This window comes from Thunnus albacares, chromosome 7, assembly GCF_914725855.1.
Source record: "Thunnus albacares chromosome 7, fThuAlb1.1, whole genome shotgun sequence".
In the NCBI taxonomy this organism is placed as follows: Eukaryota; Metazoa; Chordata; class Actinopteri; order Scombriformes; family Scombridae; genus Thunnus; species Thunnus albacares.
The window spans coordinates 23,669,097-23,690,437 of record NC_058112.1 but is presented as its reverse complement, the minus strand read 5'-3'; the positions used below and the strand labels follow the sequence as shown (position 1 = coordinate 23,690,437).

Genomic DNA, 21,341 nt, shown 5'->3' with positions numbered 1-21,341 from the left:
GGACGCACCTGCTCCACGCCGTTTTCCTCTCAGTCGACAGCCAGGACGAGAAGCCCCGCTCCCGCACGGCTCCCCTGCCACATCAAGCCGACAGCGGCGCTCTAATCATCCCAAAAAACGAGATGATACGGGAGGGCTGTGGAGGGATTATCCATGCGACCTGTTGTTGGTGTACGACAGAGAGGCACCCCCCAAATCCTCTGCCATTGTGCTGGACCGTCCATGCGCCGCCGGGCGGTGCTTCGTCAGCGGGATCCCGCCGGACGATGCAGTTTGTGGGCTGTTGATGGGACGCTGCTGCTGCTGCGGAGCTGATGGAGATGGCTGGGTCCACACAGCAGCACGCATAGCATCAGTGCAACGCAATGTAGCCAACACGTTGAGATTCACCAGCGCGAAGTCAGAGCCAGTATAAATACACAACTTCCGTCCACGCCTTTATAATAAAACGTCATGCATGTGCTGACCATTTTTGTCTGTAAATATTCAAGTAAACATAACTAAATTTAAGAAGGAATCTATAATACGAGGAAATTATAAAATGTATGTGTTTTTTTTTCATTTTATTTTTGGAGTCAATAATGTTATAATGTAAAGTGTACTTTTCTGCTTTCATTATTTTTTGTGTATTATTACTTTACCAGGAAAACCTGAGATTAAAAAATCTCTTTTATTATAGGTACAATGCCTGTATGTTGTTGTTGAAATGTCTTTCATAAATGAGTGGTCCAGGCATCTTTTTGAAAACTGTTTTTCAATTGAAGTTGACATTAGGACGTTTACATATGACCTTTAAATACATAGCTATTAATTTATACATTTATATGCAGCATATATGTAAATATTGCCTAAAGAATTTCAGTTGTGTCAGCATTTTCTGTCTGAATATTTTTTTCATATAATTTCACTATAATTTTCAAATACCAGTGTTTTCTGACCTCTATAAATGTGACTCGCCAGACTCAACGCAGCCTATCAGATAACTTCGAGGGATTTGCACTGTATTATTTATATTATTAATAGGTTATTGACTTTTAAAAAATGATATTTCAGTTGACAGCTGCGCCGCTATGGATGCTTAAATACCAGTTCTAGCTCTAGCATTAGCCGGTATCTTTACTTTCTTAAGTCAGTGGTTCTCAAAGTGGAGTCAGGGGACCCCCAGGGGTCCTTGAGGGGGCTCCGGGGGTCCCCAGCAGAAAGGGGAATAATTTATTTTCATTATAATTCCACCCATAAATAACACAATGACAGAGTGTATGACTATTTTGGTCATGGGTCTCATACACTTTCTGTAATAAAACATTTACAAGCAAAAATCTTGAATCAAATGGGGGGTCCGTGGTCTATTTGTGTAAGATTAGGGCTCCTTGATGTGTTAACGTATGCACAACTTTATTTATGAAGGTGAGATCATACTGTTTCCGGTATGACTCTAGCTGTGTCTATAGTGCTTTACACAGAGCTTTTCTCTGCTGACAGGATGATTTTCCTGCTATAAAATCCAGTCGTTTTATTATTTATTTGTTTAACGGGGAGGAGGAGGAGGGACAGAGAGCAGAGTCAGGGAGCCCGGTAGCTTCCAGATGTTGCAGAATTTCGCGCCAAATAGGACTGGCTGTCATGAAAAGCAGAAATCTCCTCGGTATCACATAGGAGTCAAAACGGAAAAATAGAAATTTAACTGTGAGACTTTCTACCATCCTGGTCTAGGCTGAAAATATAAAGAAACAATCCTATATTTCTAGCATGGTGAGGGTACAGTTAAAAAAGCAATTGGCCTATTTATTCTTACAAAGCCTGTAAAATTACTAATGCCAAAGAAGATACTACAGTTTACATACAGCTGACTTCAACAAACACATTAAAAGTGCTCATAGTGTTGATTCATTGTAGCCTGATTTAAATACTAAAATAAAACTGTCTCTCCTGCTGACCTTATCTTCTTAACCTGCATTTCTCTTAGCACTTGACTGTTAACACATTTTAATAGAAAACAGCAGCTATTTTTTCTTAGTTTATCCACCTTTTTATTTGCAACCATACTATTATGATACAGTATTGATTAAAATGCTGTTGGGCCCCCATTGACTCCCCTTTTCACCTTGAAGTTCCCATCAAGTACAGTGCACACAGAGACCAGGAAAACAGTAGGCCTATTCCTATGATGGAGTACCTGGCCTAAAGTTTTCATGTGTCAGCTGGTTTGAGGCAATTTGATTTAGGAATATTCTCCATGTGGGCAACAGTATAAACAAATATGAACCAAGGCACTACGACAGGTTCTCAAAGCAATTCAGCGCATCACCAGGATTGAGATGCAGGACCTTACACCCAAAGGAGCAAGTGAAAACCATTGAAAACCCAGAGGGTCGTGCAGCCACCCTCTTACAATTCAGCAAATGGTAGCCTACTTCAGTATAGCAGCACGGCACAACAGACTGAAAGACAGGCCCTTGAACTCTTAATACTGAACACTTAACTGCCAGTGCACACCATCACTTATGCCACCGCCACTTATTATCACTTAACTCTAATCGACTGCACTGCTGCACTGTCTTCCAACCTGCCTGCCATTATACACTGTTTTTTCCACTGATAGACTGACACCATGAGTGGGCATTTATAGATTTCATTACATTACTTTAACCAACCTGCAGATACTGCAGAGTGTAAGATGATAGACTATATGATTCAGTTTGTATCTGGGCCTATCTACCTCATACATCTTTACCTGTGGTTACAATTGTGTTTAACCTGGCTTTCAACCTTGTGCACAAGGTTGTCACCTTTCATCAGCACCTTATACTGCTCTGCAGTTATAGTTTAGTTTGCATAATAGATATCAAGATATTGATTTTAATACACTGCTGCAGTTTTGTGGAACAGTTCTTCAAGTTCTCTGAAGCAACAGCAGACAGAGAGGGGTTTAAAACTCTTAAACCCCATCTATCTATCTATCTATCTATCTATCTATCTATCTGTGTACCCTGCATTGGAACAATACACAAAAACAATTTTAAAAAAAACATTGACCCTGGAACTTTGAACTAAAATGGTGTTTTTAAACTAGATTTTAATGCAGGACCTGCCTTAGTCGATACTGCATACATTTACGCGGTGCAAATATCCCACTTGATTTACTTCAGTAAATTTTAAATGCTGATGAACTTTTACTTGTAAAAGAGTATTTTTACATTGTGGCATCACCTCTTATGCTTAATAAAGAACATAAATACTTCCTCCACCAGTTGTATTGTTCTTCCTATTATTGTAATGTGTTAAATTTATGTTTGCCTGCTAAAAATATTAACGATAAAAAAAAAAAAGTTTGACTGTCATGTGATTTCAATTTTATGACGACACACTTGGGGCGGGTCTCGTGGTCTCGTCGATGTAGTCCACTTCCTGCTTCTTTGCCCTGGTTTCGCCCGATCAGCTGCATCCAACCCTTTATCCGACGAAAGGCACAATGTCACATCAAACGGGCATTCAAGGTAGATGTGTTTTTCATCCTTCCGTGTATCTGTTCTTCTGCATTTTGCTGTGCGAGGTGTATGATTCCCGGGCGAGCTTTAAAGTACCTGCTACAAATCATTGCAACGAGAAGCTAGCGTACAGTTAGCTAGCCACTCCTAGCTAGCTTTGAGCTACCGTGGTGTGTGTGATCAGCGGCGCTCTGTTTGGGCACTTTTGGGACCTTGAAACTGAATCCCAGAGTCTTTAAGCAGTTTACGAGTCACCTAAATCTTGTTTCAAAATGGCACACAAGCCTTTTATTCTTCAGCTTCTCCATATTGAGCTTGAACCCTGTTACGATAGTTTAGCCTTCTGAATGGACGGGCGACGCCTTCATCTAAACAAACTGCTGGCCTGTTAGACCGGCCGGTGTTCCCTTAAATGTAATGAGAATACCCTGGCATTACCTGTGCTCTGTTATTATATAAACTGACTCCTGTAGGGCGTGACGTTGTGCTATGTTTGGCAACAGTGCCGCAAAACTGTCTGCATTCACGATATTGTTTAGCCAGAGGTGACCCAATGTGCAAATTAGGTGAGCTAAACACAGACAGGGAGACACAGTGATTGTAAATATGTGTACTATCCCAATGCCATAGTTCAACACACTGCCTTATATTTAAATTGTCTCTTATTTGAATGCATTATCAGTTGTGCTTATATCTTATTTTCTCCCCTATTAAAATCAGTTTACAGTAGACGAGTATAAAAAACTAACACACAAGTTTTTATAACCCATAAAACTCTAAGCTTAAATACACTCACTTGCCAGTTCATCAGGTACACATAGATACAACTAATGCAGCATAATACAACAGTTCAATATACCCCGATGCATATAAATGGACAAAATATTAGAAATACCTCACAGTATAACCCCAACACAGTTCAACCGCACCACAAACAGCCTCCAAAATAAGCATAAAATAAGTCAACATGTCTCTGAAACAGATTAAATAAAAATTAAACATTATAACCTTCATGAATGTGGGATTTATTGCTAGGCTGCTGCATTACTTTTATCTGGGTTAGGATTACCTAATAATCTGACAAGTGAGTGCATGTGCAGAGCCTAAAACAGGGCATATTCTAGGGCGGCAATAGATTTCCTTAATCTTTTGATTATTTTCATGATCAATTCAGTGGTCCACAATAGAAGGAAATAGGTGATGAAGTGATAAAGTGTCACAATTTCCTTAAGTTGAAGGTGAAATCTTCCTCTTGTTTTGTTCAACCAACAGTCTAAAACTCAAAGACATTCAGTTAAATGTAAACTGATCACTGAGAAAAGTTGGAATTTTTCATATTTGAGAAGCTGCAAGCATCACTTTTCTTAAAAAAGTGTTTCAAAACAATGAACCTAGTATCTACCCCTTACATTTTCTGCACAGGCAATTGTTTCCTGTGCAGGAAGTGAAAAGAGTGTCTAATCGTTTACCCTACTGTTAAAGGAAACTCCTTTTACAGTCATGTAGTTCTAGCTTGATTCATGTAAATGGGAAGTGATCTGAATGAAATTATTCATTTAAAAAAAAACAACAACCCAATAACTAGCAATTGTATTTTCTAAATATGGATTTGGACTTGTGCACCAGCATTGGGTTGTTAAGATCGAAAACTGCAGAGTAATTGCAACTAAAATCCATAAACTGCTTGTTTCAATGCCAATTGGAGACCTGTTTTATTGTACCTGGGATTGGGGTCAAAGGTGGTCAGCATTCAGTTACATCTCGCATCACACACCTGTCATTGAAACCCAACAACTTGTAATGAAAGTGTTTTGTCTTCTTGTTATTATAACATATTATAAAAAAAACGTTTTGCAATGAGCTCAGTACTTTTTTTTTGGTCCATGTTGCCCAATTCTGCTCTGTGTAAAGGCAGAATATAAGGGATATTTGATGGAGGGCAATGTAAAATGATATGTATAATGTATAATGGTTGACATATGATGGTTTTCATGGGTTATTATGAATTAATGAACATTTAGGGGGAACCTCACAATACCTGATTCAATATTGCCATGTTTGCAAGAGTGTGTGTTGTTGCACTTTGAGAAGTGTGGTACAAATGAAATGTTTTATTATTATTAAGCAAGCCTCTGTTTAAAGCATTAGGAGTTTGACCCCTTCTCTGTCTTTTCTCAGCGGGGAATGATGTGAAAGATATCTTTGCCAGTGCCAAGAGCGGAGACCAGTATCGAGTCTTAAAGATCGTCATTGACGATGGTAAGCCAGTGTCCCGGAGTCCTAGAGTTTGTTTACAGCTTCTACTGCCAAGAAAACCCTTAACTCATATTTCTACTTGAAACTTGTGTTGAAGCTGACATCAGAATAAAACAAATTCATGCGTAGCTGAAATGGTTGTGTTTTACATGTCTGCTTTCCAGAGCAGCTGAGTCTGGGTGCCACTAGGAAAGCATCAACGCAGTGGGACAAGGAGTATGATTCCTTAGTGCTGCCCCTCCTCGAGGATGACGTGCCCTGCTATATTCTCTACCGGCTTGACTCCACTAACAACCAGGGCCACGAGTGGATCTTTCTGGCCTGGTCTCCGGACCACTCTTCTGTAAGAAAACCAGGCCCAGATGGGCTTTAATGAATGGCTTTCTCTACTTCATGGTATTTGTCTTCCTCTGCATGGAGTATAAGATGGGTGGGGTAGACCACATCAAGGCAGCAGTTCTTTGTATGCTTGTTGAAAAACTGGATAGATACATTTAGTGCAACAGCCTATATTTAGATTTCAGTGAACAGTAAAATCAAAATATGGGCAGATTATGTTGTTTTTTTTTGTCCTAAAGCTCTCATTTCTGACTTATAATCCACTCTCCCGATGCTTTTAAGTGATGCAGGCTTATCACGTTGTGTTGTTTACTTATTATGCAAATATGTGTTTTGCATCTGCTGTGTTCTTGACTCACACGATGTCACTTAAGTCTTTATCATTCGGTTCCACTGAAACTTGATGAACCACTTCAGTATAGCCGTGACAAATAGATACAAATAGATTCTGTAGCAGCGGAAAAAAAGAATGTTGCAGTTAGAAACCAGTGCCAGAGTAAAGTGCCATTCTGGATATTTGTAGTGTCTTTTTCTAACTGCATGGTGGAACTGAGCTTGAATTCCCTCTCCGAAGGACGTGGCTGAGCTTAACATTCCTGCCCTCTGGCTCAAACTACAGTGCTTCAGGTTGAGGCTTGTCTCAATATTGCAAAACCATTTCACAACCAGTGCACGCTGCTGTCTTGACTGACTTGCCGAATTGGTCCGGTGTGTTTTTCATCTGTTATCATTCAGACAAAGTGAAATCTAATTTTTTGATGAAGTCAACTTTATTTATAGAGCTTAAGGTAACAAACTCATCCAATGAACAGTTCTCAAGAAAGGAAATGATTCGTTTAACAGGTATTAACAGCATGACTTCCTAGAAAGCATTTTTCCGTAACAATGCTAAAAAAAAGAAGAAAATAAAATTACAGGTCAGAAGTTACCATATGCAGGCCCGTCTTTGCAGTCAAACATGTAACATAATGACAAATTAATGACACTATAATAGTCAAAAATATCTCTTAAGCCCCCTTTTAAGCTTTCTAAATAATAAAGATTCTCCGATTTTTCTCATATTCTTAACAGGTGCGACACAAAATGTTATATGCTGCTACCAGAGCCACACTGAAGAAAGAGTTTGGAGGCGGGCACATCAAGGACGAGATCTTCGCTACCACAAAGGTTGGTCAAAGGCTCTTTTATACACTCACAATTTATGGCTCAGTTTCATAAGCGTCTGGTAATTGATATGAGCTATGATTTATACAGTTTATATCGCTGTACGATGTTTGATTGTGCTATTTTTGCTGCCCCAGGATGACTTAAATCTCAGCGGATACAGGAAATATCTGACCTCACAGGCTGCTCCGCTACCCCTCACTGCTGCAGAAGAGGAACTGAGACAGATCAAACTAAATGAGGTACGCACGCTCACACACACAGACACACAGTCATTTGGAATCCATGTCTTGGTCATCACTTCCATTTTAGATCATGTTAGAGGAAATAGATAGAAGTACCTCACAGTGCTTGTGTACACAGAAACCGACGCCTGTTGATAAGTTGTATGGCTTGAAGTGTTCTGAAGTGGGTGTGGATTAGACTCGTGCTCTGTTTCAGTTCTGAGGTCAGCAAGGTCAGCAACAGCGCAAGTGTGCATATGCTTGCCCGGCAGTATCAACACAGTGCAAAGATGCTGATCCATTAGAACAGCAGGATGTTGGCAGAGATGAATCTATTAGGTTTATGCAGCTCACACCCACAGCTCCATAAAAAAAAAAAAAAGTCTTGCTTACTGTTGTAAAAACCCAGTCAGCCTGAGGAACCAAGTGGTTAAAGAAGAGCTGTGAGTGTTCGGATATAATATTTCCATGTTGAGAGAGCTACATGCAAATGTAGTTGGCAGTGATTCTGCATGCAGCGCAGGTGAGCTGTATGATTGCGCTTTGCTTTTGTGGGTTGCAGTGATAAGATAAAGAAATTCTGTAATATGATATCCATTGGTTAAACCTGCACACTGCTAATGACATCAGCATTGTTTACACTGCTGATGTGAAGGGCTTTAGGGTTGAGACAGAAAGTCAAAAAAAAAGCTGAATTTGAAGTTTCACTTCACAGACTTTGTGTTTATGTTCCTATAAATTAACCCTATAGAACTATTTTTCTCTTTGGGAACAAGCTATTGTTATTGCTGCACTCCCAGTCTGACACATAAACAAGAACTGTCTTTCTTACCATATATGGAAGTGCTTTGAGTCATGCAGTCCCTCTCCAAAGTATCGTCAATTAAAAGCATCAGAGCAAATGGGAAGTGAGGTTTGTGTTCGGCTCACTTGACCAGCTGTTGAAGGAAGATAATATACCATTAATCTGCACCGCCTAGATGAAAAAGAGGCTTTGAAATATTTATCATTGCAGTGCCTTGGAGACTGCCTGCCTTTTACTAAGCAGATGGATAAAAGACCGGCAATCCTTTTTGGTATGCGAGGTAGCTACATCGGAGGCTCAATCATGTTTGCACGGCATTTCATTTTGTGGGAACTGGGGGTCTAAAAATAGACGCAATCCATCAGTGTAATCCCCCAAGCATTTCCAGTTTTCTGTGTGATTTTGTAGAGGCGCCTTGTCACTTCCGATACAAGCACCTCATCTGTAATCATCATGCTCCGGCATTCAAGCTGCTTGTTGCACTTGTAAACCTTTTACTCACTGATGACTAAAATGAAGGTTATTTATTCTATTTCAGTTTTCCACAAGTCATTAGGAAACCTGTTATTGCTTTAAAGATTGATTTGTTCTCTCATATGATTGAATTTAAATGACCAGAGCTGAATTTAAGAGAAGAATTTGTTCCGCCTATAACTTATGATAGTCATCATGATGAGATTAATGTCACCAGCACGTCAGCATAATGGGGCCATGGTGGCGTCTGAGTGTGTGTGTTTATGTTGACAAATTCTTGTGAGCACAATAACTAAACAACAATATAACACAATAATGTGGTTTTGAGCATGTTAATGTGCATTTTAATAAACAGCTGAGTTTTTTAAAGCACCCATGTTAATATGATTCATGTGTATTCTGAAGGCAAAAAAATACTTGTCAATTAATGACCTCATTAATATAACTGTTTTTATTTAATGTGGTGTATCATAGTGACCATGGCAAGATAATAGAAAGCTCAAGGACCTCTTGTGTTTGTGGTTTTTGTGTCTGTTTGGTGTGTTCAGGTGCAGACGGACATCAGTGTGGACACCAAGCAGCAGACCCTGCAGGGAGTGGCCTTCCCCGTTCACCAAGATGCCGTCGCAGCACTTGAACGTTTTAGGGAGAAGAAAATCAACTACGTACAACTGGTGAGTCCTTACGAGAAACTCATTAGCGAACACATGACCTTTGACTGGTCAATACTGTGTAGAAGAAAATCAATTCTCTGTCTTTCATCATATATTGTTTGGAGAGATAAAGGGTTTTTGGTACGGCATTGTTTACAGGCAGACACAATGACTTGCTCATTTTGGCCAAAAAAGCCTTTGTGTCAAATCTTCTTATTGAAATTCAAAGGGCTCGTGTCACAAGATCAGGTCGGAGCAAAGTACAAAGGAATAATTGTGGAACAGTTGTGGCCTTGTCTCAGTTCCCTTTTTGTTTGTTACCCTTAAAGCTTTTCAATAAAGCAATAGGCTTTTATACGTTTTGTTCTATTTTTCTATTGAAGGTTTAATCCTGACTACTGAGCAGTACGCTGGCAATTGTTGAAAAAAATGTTTTGCTCAAACACACCTGAAAGCTTTTCCTAATTGGTCTAGTACTCAAAGCAGAGACTTTCTGTTTGCAAGTGCATGCCACCAACCTTGAGAATAACTTTTTATTTCCTTTGTCAACAGGAGGTAGACGCTCAACAAGAGCTGATCCGGTTGTGCAGCACTGAGCCAACTGAGTTGAAAGACCTGCCAATGAGAATCCCTAAAGAGTCCGCACGTTACCACTTCTTCCTCTACAAACATTCCCATGAAGGCGACTACTTAGAGTCCACAGGTGAATAAATTCTCACAAGTGCTTATGAACAGTTGAGGCACAGCCTGTTTCTGTAAATCTATGTTTTTAATGTTGATCTGAATGGTACTTTGTGTCTGTTCCTCATTGTCTTTTTTTTTTTTTACCCCTTTACAGTCTTCATTTATTCTATGCCCGGTTACAAGTGTAGCATCCGAGAGAGGATGTTGTATTCCAGCTGCAAAAATCCCTTGGTCGACATGGTGGAAAACAAACTCCAGATTGAGATTGAGAAAAAGGTAAGAAACAACCTATCATGGTTAAAGATTATGGTTAATTGATTGATTTAATTGATTTGTTTATTTAAGTGTTCTGCACCCTTCTGGTGCCCAGCCTTACAAGACACTGGACAATAATAACCAGGATGGCCACGTGACAGATCCACAGATTCAAAAAGAACCTTTCAGAACATTTAGTTAACATGGAAGAGATGTCCTGTTATAATGGATACAGTGTTCTCTGTCTCAGCAGCCAAGCCTCTCCTATAAATCTCGCTAGAATAAAAATCTCCATATTAAAAAAAACAACTGAACTTATCAGCTTCAGACAACCAGAACGAATCAGGATTTTTCAATTGGATCTTTTCAAACAAATAATTCCTCAAGTCGCTGTACAAAGGGCAATGAAATGAAACGTTGCTCCTCAGGAATTAAAACCTTTATATCTGCCTCCCTCAGTTGCCAGTGGTAATGTACCATTTCTTAACTGAGCACACAGAGACCTTTAGATTTAAGGTCTCTGTGTGCTCAGATCCAGATTTATCTATAGATTTAATTTTATATATGGTTCTTTAAAGTCATAATTTTTTATTTGAATGTAGTTTCTAAGCTTTGGCTTCTTATAAATGTCCTCCTTCTATTGTTCCTTGTGGATCTTTTAATAATTTTTGTTTGACTGTATTTATATCACACTGCAAGTTATTCTTGGAAATAAAACTCAAGTCAGAAAGTAAAAGTGGTTAAAGTTATGATAATTTTTTTTTCAGTTGTGGTTGATTTGATGACACCAGCAAATGCTGTTTAATACCACAGGAAACACTCGACCAACTACTCACGCTGTTGCTGCATTTGGTTATAGTGCAGCCAAAAAAAAATTTCAATGTTTTAATGATGAAGTCAGTCGATAATAATTGCAACTGCATTTTGATTTCATGCAACACACGGTGGGAGTAGTTTTCCACACAGCAGCTGTTCCTTTTAACTCTTCATCTAACAGCTCACTTTGATTCCATTACCCCCTGCAACATTTTACACAGATCAGCTCAAAAAAAAAAATCCAAACAAGATCTTCTCTTTGTAGATGCATTTTCGATGAATGATCGCTGTCAGTGCTAACCTCTGTGACAAATGCATCGCATTTCATTAGGAAGAAGGAGGAAATATTAGGTATGCATTGTAGAAAGTGAAGTAACTAGTGAAGATGTTATCAATGAGATAAAATGACAAACATTAACACTGGATCACATGCAGGCGTTGTCTCCTGTCAACCTCTTGTGCATGTGAAGGCCATTTGAATGTAGCGCAGGACTGGTAGACTCCGCCATTACTAATAAAAACAACCCTATAGAGATTAATTACACGGTGAAAGTACATTCAACTGCTATTGCTGAGTTCATGTGTCTAGTATGTGTTTATACAAAGTTTGAAATGTCATTTGTAAATTGATGGTGATGTACAAGAACCTTGTTTGCTTAGAAGCTTTTTTCTGCTTCCCAGTTGGAGATTGATAATGGGGATGAACTGACCAGTGACTTCATGTACGAGGAGGTGCATCCCAAGCAGCATGCACACAAGCAGGCCTTCGCCAAGCCCAAAGGCCCCGCTGGGAAAAGGGGCGGTCGCCGCATCACCCGACCACCCGCAGAGGGAGAGGAGGCAGATTAAATAGACCTCAGTACCCGACCACCACCGCCACCTCCACTCCGAACACGTTCCACAGTGGAACATTCCAGTGATGGGGGGGGGGAAATCATATTTGACACACGCTTGTTTAAAAGAATATGACGATAACCTCAAATTCCCACAAAGTTCACCCAGAGACCCAACTATGCACGCCAAGGACAACTGAGCAATGACACACTTCAGAATTTTCCATTTGTAGCTTGCCAAATGGAAGGCTATATATGTATGTTACTACATTCATAAAAAGTAATTTACAATGATTCCAAGAGGCCCAAAGTTGAGGTTTTAAATTTTTGCCAGCTCCAAGACTTAAAAAAAAGTTAGTGCGACTAATGTGAACTTGCGCCGATATGATAAAACTCCTCCATTTTGAGTTCACATGCTCAAATTCTTACATTGCATTCCTTAAGTCTGTGTCAATTAATGTGTCTGTGTCTAATGTATTATTTTGTCTCCTACCGTTTGCACAACCGAGGTGCTCCAAAGCAGAAAAGATAAAATGATCCCACTTGTGTCTATTCATTTTAACAGTGCATTTTATATCGGAAAATTGACTTCTTTTTTGATATAACTGTGGTTTACATGAGAAATCATCTGCTGAGAAACTTATTTTTCTATGCAAGTGCTGTAAATGTACATATTGTAGCTGTGTGATGCTCTATGATTAAGAAACAGTCTGGTCTGTTCTGGTGATAGTCAGTGTCGGTGAGGATCTCAGTGGAAAGAACAGGGGCTTCCAGAAATATTACATCAATACATCTCAGATTTCACTAAGAGGAAGCTAAACTATTAAACTTCGCTGGCTCTCATACCAGAGGGAATGCCAAGCAAGCCGATAGGAAAGGGAATATTTCACCTTGACCAATATGTTGCCACATCCACTGGTCTACTGATTAATATTAGGCAAACTACTAAGCTCACCATATGTTCAAAGGGAAATCCCTTTATATTCATAAAGTGTCATCATAATATAAAAAAAAAAAATCATGTTCGGTCTTATTTGTTTTCTTACAAATCTTTCTTTTAAAGAAGAAAAATAAAATATTTAAATCACATTTTGTGTTTTATTGATTTTATTCCTTTTAACTTTCATCACAATAAATACATGATAGAAACACTTTAAGAGGAACAAATGCTTTCAGAATTTTCATCATATTGCAGTATTGCAGTATTCCTGCAAAAGGTACACAGCTACAGTAGAAAAACAAAGCTACAAGCTTCTTAAAAATTCTTCTTAAAAATATAGTAAGTCATTTAAAATTATTGACAATTATTGTTGTAGAAAAAGATTGATGCAAAAATTCTTTGGTAAGTCACAGTAAACTAATCTACAACTGTGGAGAAAGAAATGCATTTATCTGTGCACTGCGACCGGGGCAGGCTCAGAAATCTTCTGTGTTCTCCACGATGCTACGCTTCACTCCAGTGAAATGCTTTTGACAACACTTTTCAGCTCCAACAGTACCTGTAAAGACAAATGCTGATATTAAGTAGAATATTTACATTTCCTAAAGAAAATATGTGTGAATGCTGCAGCTGCTGCTTCTGAAAGATTCACAGCAAGATGTTTCATTTTTACAAACTTTTAAGGCTTGCAGTGACCCCATCCTCACAAATTTCTGTGCTGATAGAGCTTCACTAGCATAGATATTTAAATTAATTTGTACTGGTAACCAATTACGAACAAACAAGTGATGTCCAAAAACATGCACAAATTTAGTTTAGGGTCAACTAAGTATGGTACATTCCAAATTTGGTGAAGATTGGATTAAGTACGTGCCAAAAGAAGCAAAACGTGTTTACCAAAAAAAAAACAAGTATTATAGGTGCAAATGGACGTGGTCTATCGGTCAAATCCCACAGTAGCCACAGTACAAAAATGTTTCTTCTACTCTTCACAGCTCATGAGTTATTAGCCAAAACGTAAAATACTTTATAAGTGACCACATGGTGGCGCTACTGAATACATGCTTTAATATATTGAGCACGTCTCCATAGTGCACCTGTGTACCAAATATGATTACTTAAGCATATAAAGTACTTGTGATACTGATGAATATATGGCCACTCCCACACGGCCATTCAAAAAATACTACAGTGAAAAGTTAATATCTCAATAACTATAACAGATGTCAAAAAGAGAATAGCCATCATTAGAAAAATAAGCTTTATATTTTAAAATTGGAACCATGTGTCTATCTGCAAATATGTGGTGTTGCTTGCGGCATTCACACAGTAACTAAAATAGTCACACTACAAATGAAAATACACAAGCTTTTCTATATAATCATGACTATATTTGTCCTGAAGAACGTGCACCACTGGCCACTGTCGGTGAAGTTATACATTTGTGCCTTGTTTCTGAAGATTTACGTCTTCAGTAGGAATGAATGACTAACACGTTTTAAAGTTCTTGTGAAGCTGATAATACAGATATCTTGCTCAAGTTCACATGAAGTGGTGCAGATGCAAACACAGAAGCTTGTACTATACATTTCGGTATCTTTACTAATCTTTACTGTACCTGTCTGATGACCGGCCGTCTGTTTTTCCTCTCATGGAGGCAGTTACAGGCCAAAGAGTAGATACTCTCCACCTGGCTCAGCCCCCAGTCTCTCAACTTTTTGTCCACAAAGTCCTCCAGAGTCAGCTCCTCGTCTTCATCATCTATATCATACCTCATGTCCATCTGGGAGAGTGAGGAAGGCACATTTAGAGCTATGGTTTGAGGAAAACATTTAACAGTTTTCAAGTTAGTAGTATTGCTTTTATCATACTTGATTTTGAGTGTCAACCTCCATCAGTCATACAGTCTAAAATATTGTTATTACCGTCCTAATAGCAGGTAAAGTTGCTCAGCAGATGAGCAGCACTGAGGAAACCCAAGTTCAAATCCTTTTCAATGACTGTTTAATGACTACTAACTGATAACGTTCCCTTACTAATTAAATAATAAGCTGTAATCGCAAACTGTAGCTTGATAGATTCCCAGTGAAAGCCTCTTTTGTGCTGCTTACCAAGAATTGTGGCTCACGGTTTTCATCGGCTGGCGGGAGTCCAGACAATATTTCTAACAACACCTGTAGATGGCATAGAGATGGGGTTAATCACATGGCTTTGGATGACAGAAAACCTTTATTATCTCAACATGTGCCAAGCAGTCTCACAGACACTGTAGTGTTCCCACAGCTGTCATAATAAGACATATAAGCTGTATATACTGTACTATATGGAAGGTCAGGCAGTTTTATACAGTACTGATCCCATAAGTCATTCAACCAACATCATACAGATTAACATTACAGTTAGTAATACATTACAGCTGTGCCGCTAAACTGATTCTGTATTTTTTGTGGGAAATAATGATAGATGATACATAAAATAGAGCTCTAGTTTCACAAATGGAGAGAAATGTATACTCTAATGTTTGTGTCCTGCAATTACCTATGTCAGTAGTTTGAGGGAACCGTGCACATAAGTAAACTGCTGAGTTAGGTTTCATATTTCACATTACAGTTGCAATTTCTCCATTCCTGACATAATATCTTATCCGTGCGTGTGTGCATATATCTGGGATGTGTGTGTGTGTGTCTGCAGACAGCCTACCACTCCAAAGCTGAAGACATCAGATTTTGGTGTGATTTCGCCTCTAAGCGCCTCAGGTGCCATGTAAGCACAGGTTCCCACAATCCTCTCCGTCATCATGGTCGTTGATGTCCGCTTGGCCGATGCTCTCGTCAACCCAAAGTCAGAGATTTTTGCCACTAAGTTTTCATCTAACAGGATATTTGCACTGGCAGAAAAAGAAATGACTGAGTACAGTGAGCGCTGACACATCAAGCATCACTGATTCACAGGGTCAGATCCTTTGCAGCTTATCTTAGCACAATCACTGGAAACGGGGGAAACCCGTCATGAAATACACTTGTCAGCACCTCTACAGCTCATTACTTAACTCCTTATATCTTGTCTGATTAATCCGTGCAAAAACTGAGATATATGGCAGAGGGTATATTCCGAATTATTGAACTACCCCTTTAATGTTTTAAAGGAATAGTTTTGGGAAATTCACTTACCGGTTCTCTTGATTTCTCGAGATTTAGACAAGATACTACTCCCATATCTGTCTGTTAAACATGAAGCTACAGCCAGCAGTTGGTTAGCTTAGTTTAGCGCAAAGATTGGAAATGGGGAAGACAGCTAACAGTTAGCCTAGCCGTGCCCATCATCAGCTCACTAATTGAAATGTTGTAGCTCATTTGATTAATCTATAGTAAAACTTATGTGAAAAAATAACAATGAACCTGTTTCCAGTCTATGCTAGACTAAGCTAAGTCGTTGCTGGCTGTAGCCTCATATTTAAGAGGCAAATATGAGTGTTATCAATTCTCTCATGTAACTCTCAGCAAGAAACTGAATAAGCATAGTCAAACTATTCCTTTGAGGCACTGATAATGAGGAACACCTCACTTTGAGTACCTTTTAACATCTCTATGGACATGATGGTTGCTGTGCAGATACTCCAAGCCTCTTGCTGTTCCTTCAGCTATCGAGCATCTCTGTTGCCATGACAGTAAAGGAGTGTCTTCCTAAAACACCAAAAAGCACACAATGGAAATATCTGTGTAAAAGCACAAGAACAAGAGGGCTGAATCTGTAGTATAGATGGCACTCACTGAGCAAGCCAGTCGGTCTAGTAAAGAACCATTGGCCATGAAGGCGTACACCAAACACGGATGCTGTCCATCACAGGAAAATCCAACCATGTCCACCAGGTTCTCATGTTTCAACCTATTGAGCAAACAATATCATCAAAACAGACCTGTGCCATTAGCTAATATCAAACTCATCCATAAACACCAGCTCAGGACATAGTATAATACCTCTCAGGATTTCTGGCTCAGTAATACCGTTGTGTCTATGGGTAACTCTTTCTCTGTTTGGGGGATCAATATGTGCACCTCCTTACCCACAGAAAACTTATTATGACAGGGAAATTTAAATCCCATGGTAATTTAATTGTATCATTATTGGTGTTTTGTGCTGAGTCTTGTTAAGTTTTGTGTAAGATATGTAGCATTGGTCCAGCTATATACAGCATGCTCAGTATGCTATAAACAACATCAAATCAATAATATGAATCTATAATTTAAGTGGCTTGCAGTGTACAGTAATACATATAAATTAATCAGGGTCAATCATGATTTGACTTCTACATACAGCATTTCCCCCTGATGCACCACACTCTTATGGCACTTAAGTCTTAAGCAGAAAAACCCCACACAACCCACTAAAAGATCTGTATCAGACAATTCCATTAACATTTCAATTATTCAAAATAATACATTGATTGAAGAAAAGTGCACATTCAATCTAAAACAAGCGTTTGTTGGTCTCCAGATAACTACAGGCTGCAGGCTTTTCCATAAACTCTGTAAATGCTTTCACTCTCTCAAATTCCATTACCTGGATTAAAATGCTTATATGGTTGCTTATAACCTTATGGTTATAAGGTGCCGGTGAGTCACTCCAAAACAAACTGGTTAACAAGAATATAGACAGAAGAACAAACTTACACTTTTAGCGTTTCGATCTCTTGGTTGAACTGAACTTGTAGCTCGTCTGGTGAGACGTCATCCATCTAAACAGATAATATTTTGCGTTGCAATTCACAAGCTCTACAATGAGATTAAGTATGAGATTGGTATGAAAATATTTTCACTTACTGGATTGAGCTTTTTCACTGCAACAGGTTTGTCATTCAGGAGACCTTTGTATACAGTCCCAAAGCCTCCTTCTCCAAGTCTACGGCCACCGTCAGACATGGGACGGTCATCAAAGTTGCCTGTAATCTGCATCAGCTCATTGTACAAGAAACTGGAGAAACCTTTTGAGAAACATACAGAAAAATATCATACTTAATAGATACTTTTGGGATCAAGGTCTCATTGCTGCCACCTAATGGTCAAATATGTAAAGTTACATTTTGTCCAAAGAGCAACAGACTTCTGCAGAAATCAAAGTGTCATCTTTCCAGGAACTAAATAAAGCAGCCTTATTTACAGTGGTGGAAAGCAACCAAGTACATTTACTCAAGCATACTGTACTAAAGTACAATTTTGAGGTGCTTGAGCATTTCCATTTTATGCTACATTACACGTTTCCTTCACTACAATTCAGAGGGGTACATTGTACTTTTACTACACTACCTTTACTTGACTATATGCTATAGTTAAGTCTGACTTTGCAGATTAAGGTTTTACACACAAAACATATGAATAGTTTATAAAATATGATGCATTGTTACAGATTAAACTACCTAACAATATGTAAAGTAATTCAAATTAGATAAACCTCCACGAGCTACAAGATTAAAATGCTGCTCAGACATTAATGCAACCATAATAATAATTAATGCATCATAAGTTGTTTTACTTTTGTTTCTTCAAGTACATTTTTCTGAGAATTCTTCCATACTCTTATTGAAACTTTTACTTTTGTAAAAGATTTGAATACTTAAGTGGTTCATGATTTACTGACCAAAATATTGTGCAATGTATATGCAATATTTCAGTTGTGGTCAAAACTTGCAACTAAGGTTATCAAAACTGAAACTGAGGTTTTCAGCTGATTACGACAGTTTGTTAATATCATATGCTTTGCAGCCTCCTCTCATTCAGAACATCATGAAAGACTACATCCATAAAACGATAAAGAATCCTCTCTACAAGTGATTGTGTTTCTTATTAAAGATCAGCTTTAAAAGTGGATTAACCTGGTTCACTGCTCTCCAGTGGAATCAGTGGCTGTTGGTTGGAGCTGACAGGTGGTGACTGTGTGTCCCTCTCACTCAGTAGCTGGGTTGGAAGGGCGCTGACTGGTTGTACTACTGGAGAGACCTGCTGCGTCTCTGTGGCAATGGCATCTTCTACTGTGTGCGGATAAAAAAATGAACATCAAAATCTGTTATTTTGTTGACATGGTGCACAAGTCAAAAGCCTCAATATACAGTTATAAAAACTGAAAATTGAACGCAGTTATCTTTCCTTTATATTTTGATTCCTTTATACCTGATTCAAAAAGACAGAGTGTACTTTTTGTGGAAGACTTTAAAATAATAAAAGACTCTCTGAGACAAACATTTGTGCATTATCAGATTATTTGGACAACATTCAAACTGAGCTTCTTGTGTCAGACTGATGCAGAAAAACTTGCATTTATCTCTTGTCTATTTGGAGTCTTCACTGGCTTGCCTAAAAAGACTTTGAGCGAAATACAGTAAAACAAAATGCTGTAGCCAGAGCCCTGATGAAAAAGAACAAATTTGATCACATGCTTTGGTCCACGGTACCTTTCTGTCTTGTTTGTCCAAGCAAGAACAAATCAGACCTCTTACATCATTAAGCTGTTTCAATGATTAAATCTAAAGTTAGTGTAATGTCTTTTAGTTTGTACGATCCTAGCTTCTGCAATAACTTGTCAGATTGCAGGCTGGAAACAATCCTTTTCTCTTGTGCATATTATTAATTTTGACAGTGATGTCTTTGTTTAAACTGCACAAAGCTACCTCTTACTCCTGTATGAGTTTGGTTAAAAAAAACAAAAACAACAACCTACAGTTCCACACATCTTATTGCTGTACTTTTTTGTCGAGAGTCTATGTTTCCTGTGAAGCACATTGCATCATCCCTGAAATGAAATGTACTATATGAATTAAGTTTTGCATGCTTGCATATGAAAATGTTATAAAATTCTACAGATTATTATACTGTGGTTTTGAGAAACATCCTAAGTCTTATAGCTTATTTGTCTGTGCTATAGACCTCCATTGTTGTCCAAAAAACACATCAACAGGTCAATGCACTAGGTGACATGTTCCCTCATTATCACATTCACAAATACTTTACTATATACTGTACTGGTGTCATTATGAGCAGATTAATCCAGTTTAGTCCCAAACAAATGCACTTCTTACTCCTATTTGAGTAATATTTTCTAAAATAGCAGGGCTCAACATCTGATTGCTGTATGGTTTGTCCACATTCTACATTTCCTGATGCATATACTGTAGTATCTCCACTGGAATGAAATGTGCTACAGTATATAAATGAAGTTTGGCTTGCCTTCTTTACTTTAAATGCTGTAAAAATGTTACATTTCATAACTAATGACTGTTGGTAAGACTCACAGGCCTACAGGCTAAAAAAAACATACCAGGCAACAGAAGACTAGCAGCAGCCAGTAACTTGTTACTCTTCAAAATGTCCACAAGTTCACCCACTGTGCTGTTGGATGTCCCCCAATCATTTAGCAGCTCCACTGTGGGACTTTTCCCCTGTGCAACTAGGCCTTCAAATTTCCTGAAAAACAGATGCATGGAGAGTGAGAGAAATCACACTTTATAGCAATATACAGCTACGACATGTACTGTAGATCACAGCAGGCTCTCTGGCAGGTAATAATCACCTACCTCAAATGATGCTGAGAGTACCTCAGCTCTCCACTGGGCTTACGGATCGAGACAATGACATCTTTCCAGCTTTCATGGGGGTCTAAAAATTCTGACAACTTGCGACGTAGACTATAGTTAAGGTTTCGAATATAAGTAGCGGAAGTTACTGAATTATTCATTTTTGCGAGGAAATACACGGCACAAGCTGATGGTGGTTTTATCTTAGTTACACTAACATGGTGTAGCCTTCAACTTACTGTGCCGTTTTGAATGTTTTTTTAAATCCTCCATTAAGAACATCCGTAAAAGGACAACATTAGAAAACCGATGTTGTGGTCACAGTGAAATCTAATGTGTCTTTCCGATATTGTGCAACTTCCCCACACGTAATACAGCGAGACTGACCCAGTCTCCACCTACATGCGGAAAGTTATGAAAGCGTAAAAGGCACAGTCTGTCTTCAGTGCCCTCTGGATGTCGGTGAGAGCACAGTTTAACCACAGTGTCTGTGTTTTTAGGCTTTTAGAGAATGAGGAAACCAAGCACACATTCAGCGAGAGGGATCTGTGCTTGTATACAGGTTTGCAGTATTACACTGTCCTCTAGTGGACAACACAGAGACTTCACTTTTTGAAATCAGCATGTTTGAGTCATAATCATAATGGAATATTTTCATATTTATTCACATTGACAATATTTCTTTACAAGGATCAGTCATAGCTGAGTATCACTTGCACCACAACTATGATTTGCATTTTATTGCACCACAACAGTGTAATACATATACTAGTACTAGTTATTTCACTCAGTCTATCACTTTCAACTGTCTCAGCCTTAAAGGCTCATTCCACACTTTATTTGACC

General features: G+C 38.7%; 3 protein-coding genes across 5 annotated transcripts in view; 1 reads left to right on the top strand and 2 right to left on the bottom strand.

Moving 5' to 3' along the window:
* The window catches only part of tmem117 (transmembrane protein 117), a 48,427-nt gene extending 47,209 nt beyond the window's left edge, over window positions 1–1,218 (bottom strand). The window contains exon 1 of the mRNA XM_044356802.1: window positions 9–1,218. The gene's annotated coding sequence lies outside the window, so the exon portion shown is untranslated. The remainder of the gene's footprint in view (window positions 1–8) is intronic.
* A 2,156-nt stretch (window positions 1,219–3,374) lies between these two features.
* On the top strand, window positions 3,375–12,119 carry LOC122985792 (twinfilin-1-like). The gene is made up of 9 exons (XM_044356697.1): window positions 3,375–3,497; window positions 5,667–5,747; window positions 5,909–6,087; window positions 7,155–7,250; window positions 7,385–7,489; window positions 9,299–9,424; window positions 9,956–10,106; window positions 10,242–10,363; window positions 11,840–12,119. The coding sequence occupies exons 1-9, from the start codon at window positions 3,473–3,475 to the stop codon at window positions 12,005–12,007; spliced, it is 1,053 nt and encodes a 350-aa protein (XP_044212632.1). The 5' UTR covers window positions 3,375–3,472; the 3' UTR covers window positions 12,008–12,119.
* A 1,149-nt stretch (window positions 12,120–13,268) lies between these two features.
* irak4 (interleukin-1 receptor-associated kinase 4) lies at window positions 13,269–21,015 on the bottom strand. Of its 3 annotated transcripts, none has more exons than XM_044356694.1 (11): window positions 20,496–21,014; window positions 20,240–20,385; window positions 18,801–18,956; window positions 17,752–17,912; window positions 17,602–17,666; window positions 16,702–16,816; window positions 16,505–16,614; window positions 15,632–15,818; window positions 15,043–15,105; window positions 14,550–14,714; window positions 13,269–13,490 (listed from the first exon to the last, which is right to left on the bottom strand). In XM_044356694.1, exons 1-11 carry the CDS (start codon window positions 20,654–20,656, stop codon window positions 13,443–13,445), a joined length of 1,377 nt encoding a protein of 458 aa, XP_044212629.1. In that variant the 5' UTR covers window positions 20,657–21,014; the 3' UTR covers window positions 13,269–13,442. The 3 variants fall into 3 exon arrangements, with proteins under 3 accessions (XP_044212629.1, XP_044212630.1, XP_044212631.1); XM_044356695.1 differs by having other exon boundaries at window positions 18,801–18,953; XM_044356696.1 differs by lacking the exon at window positions 13,269–13,490 and having other exon boundaries at window positions 14,541–14,714; window positions 20,496–21,015.
* Window positions 21,016–21,341: the final 326 nt, after the last annotated feature.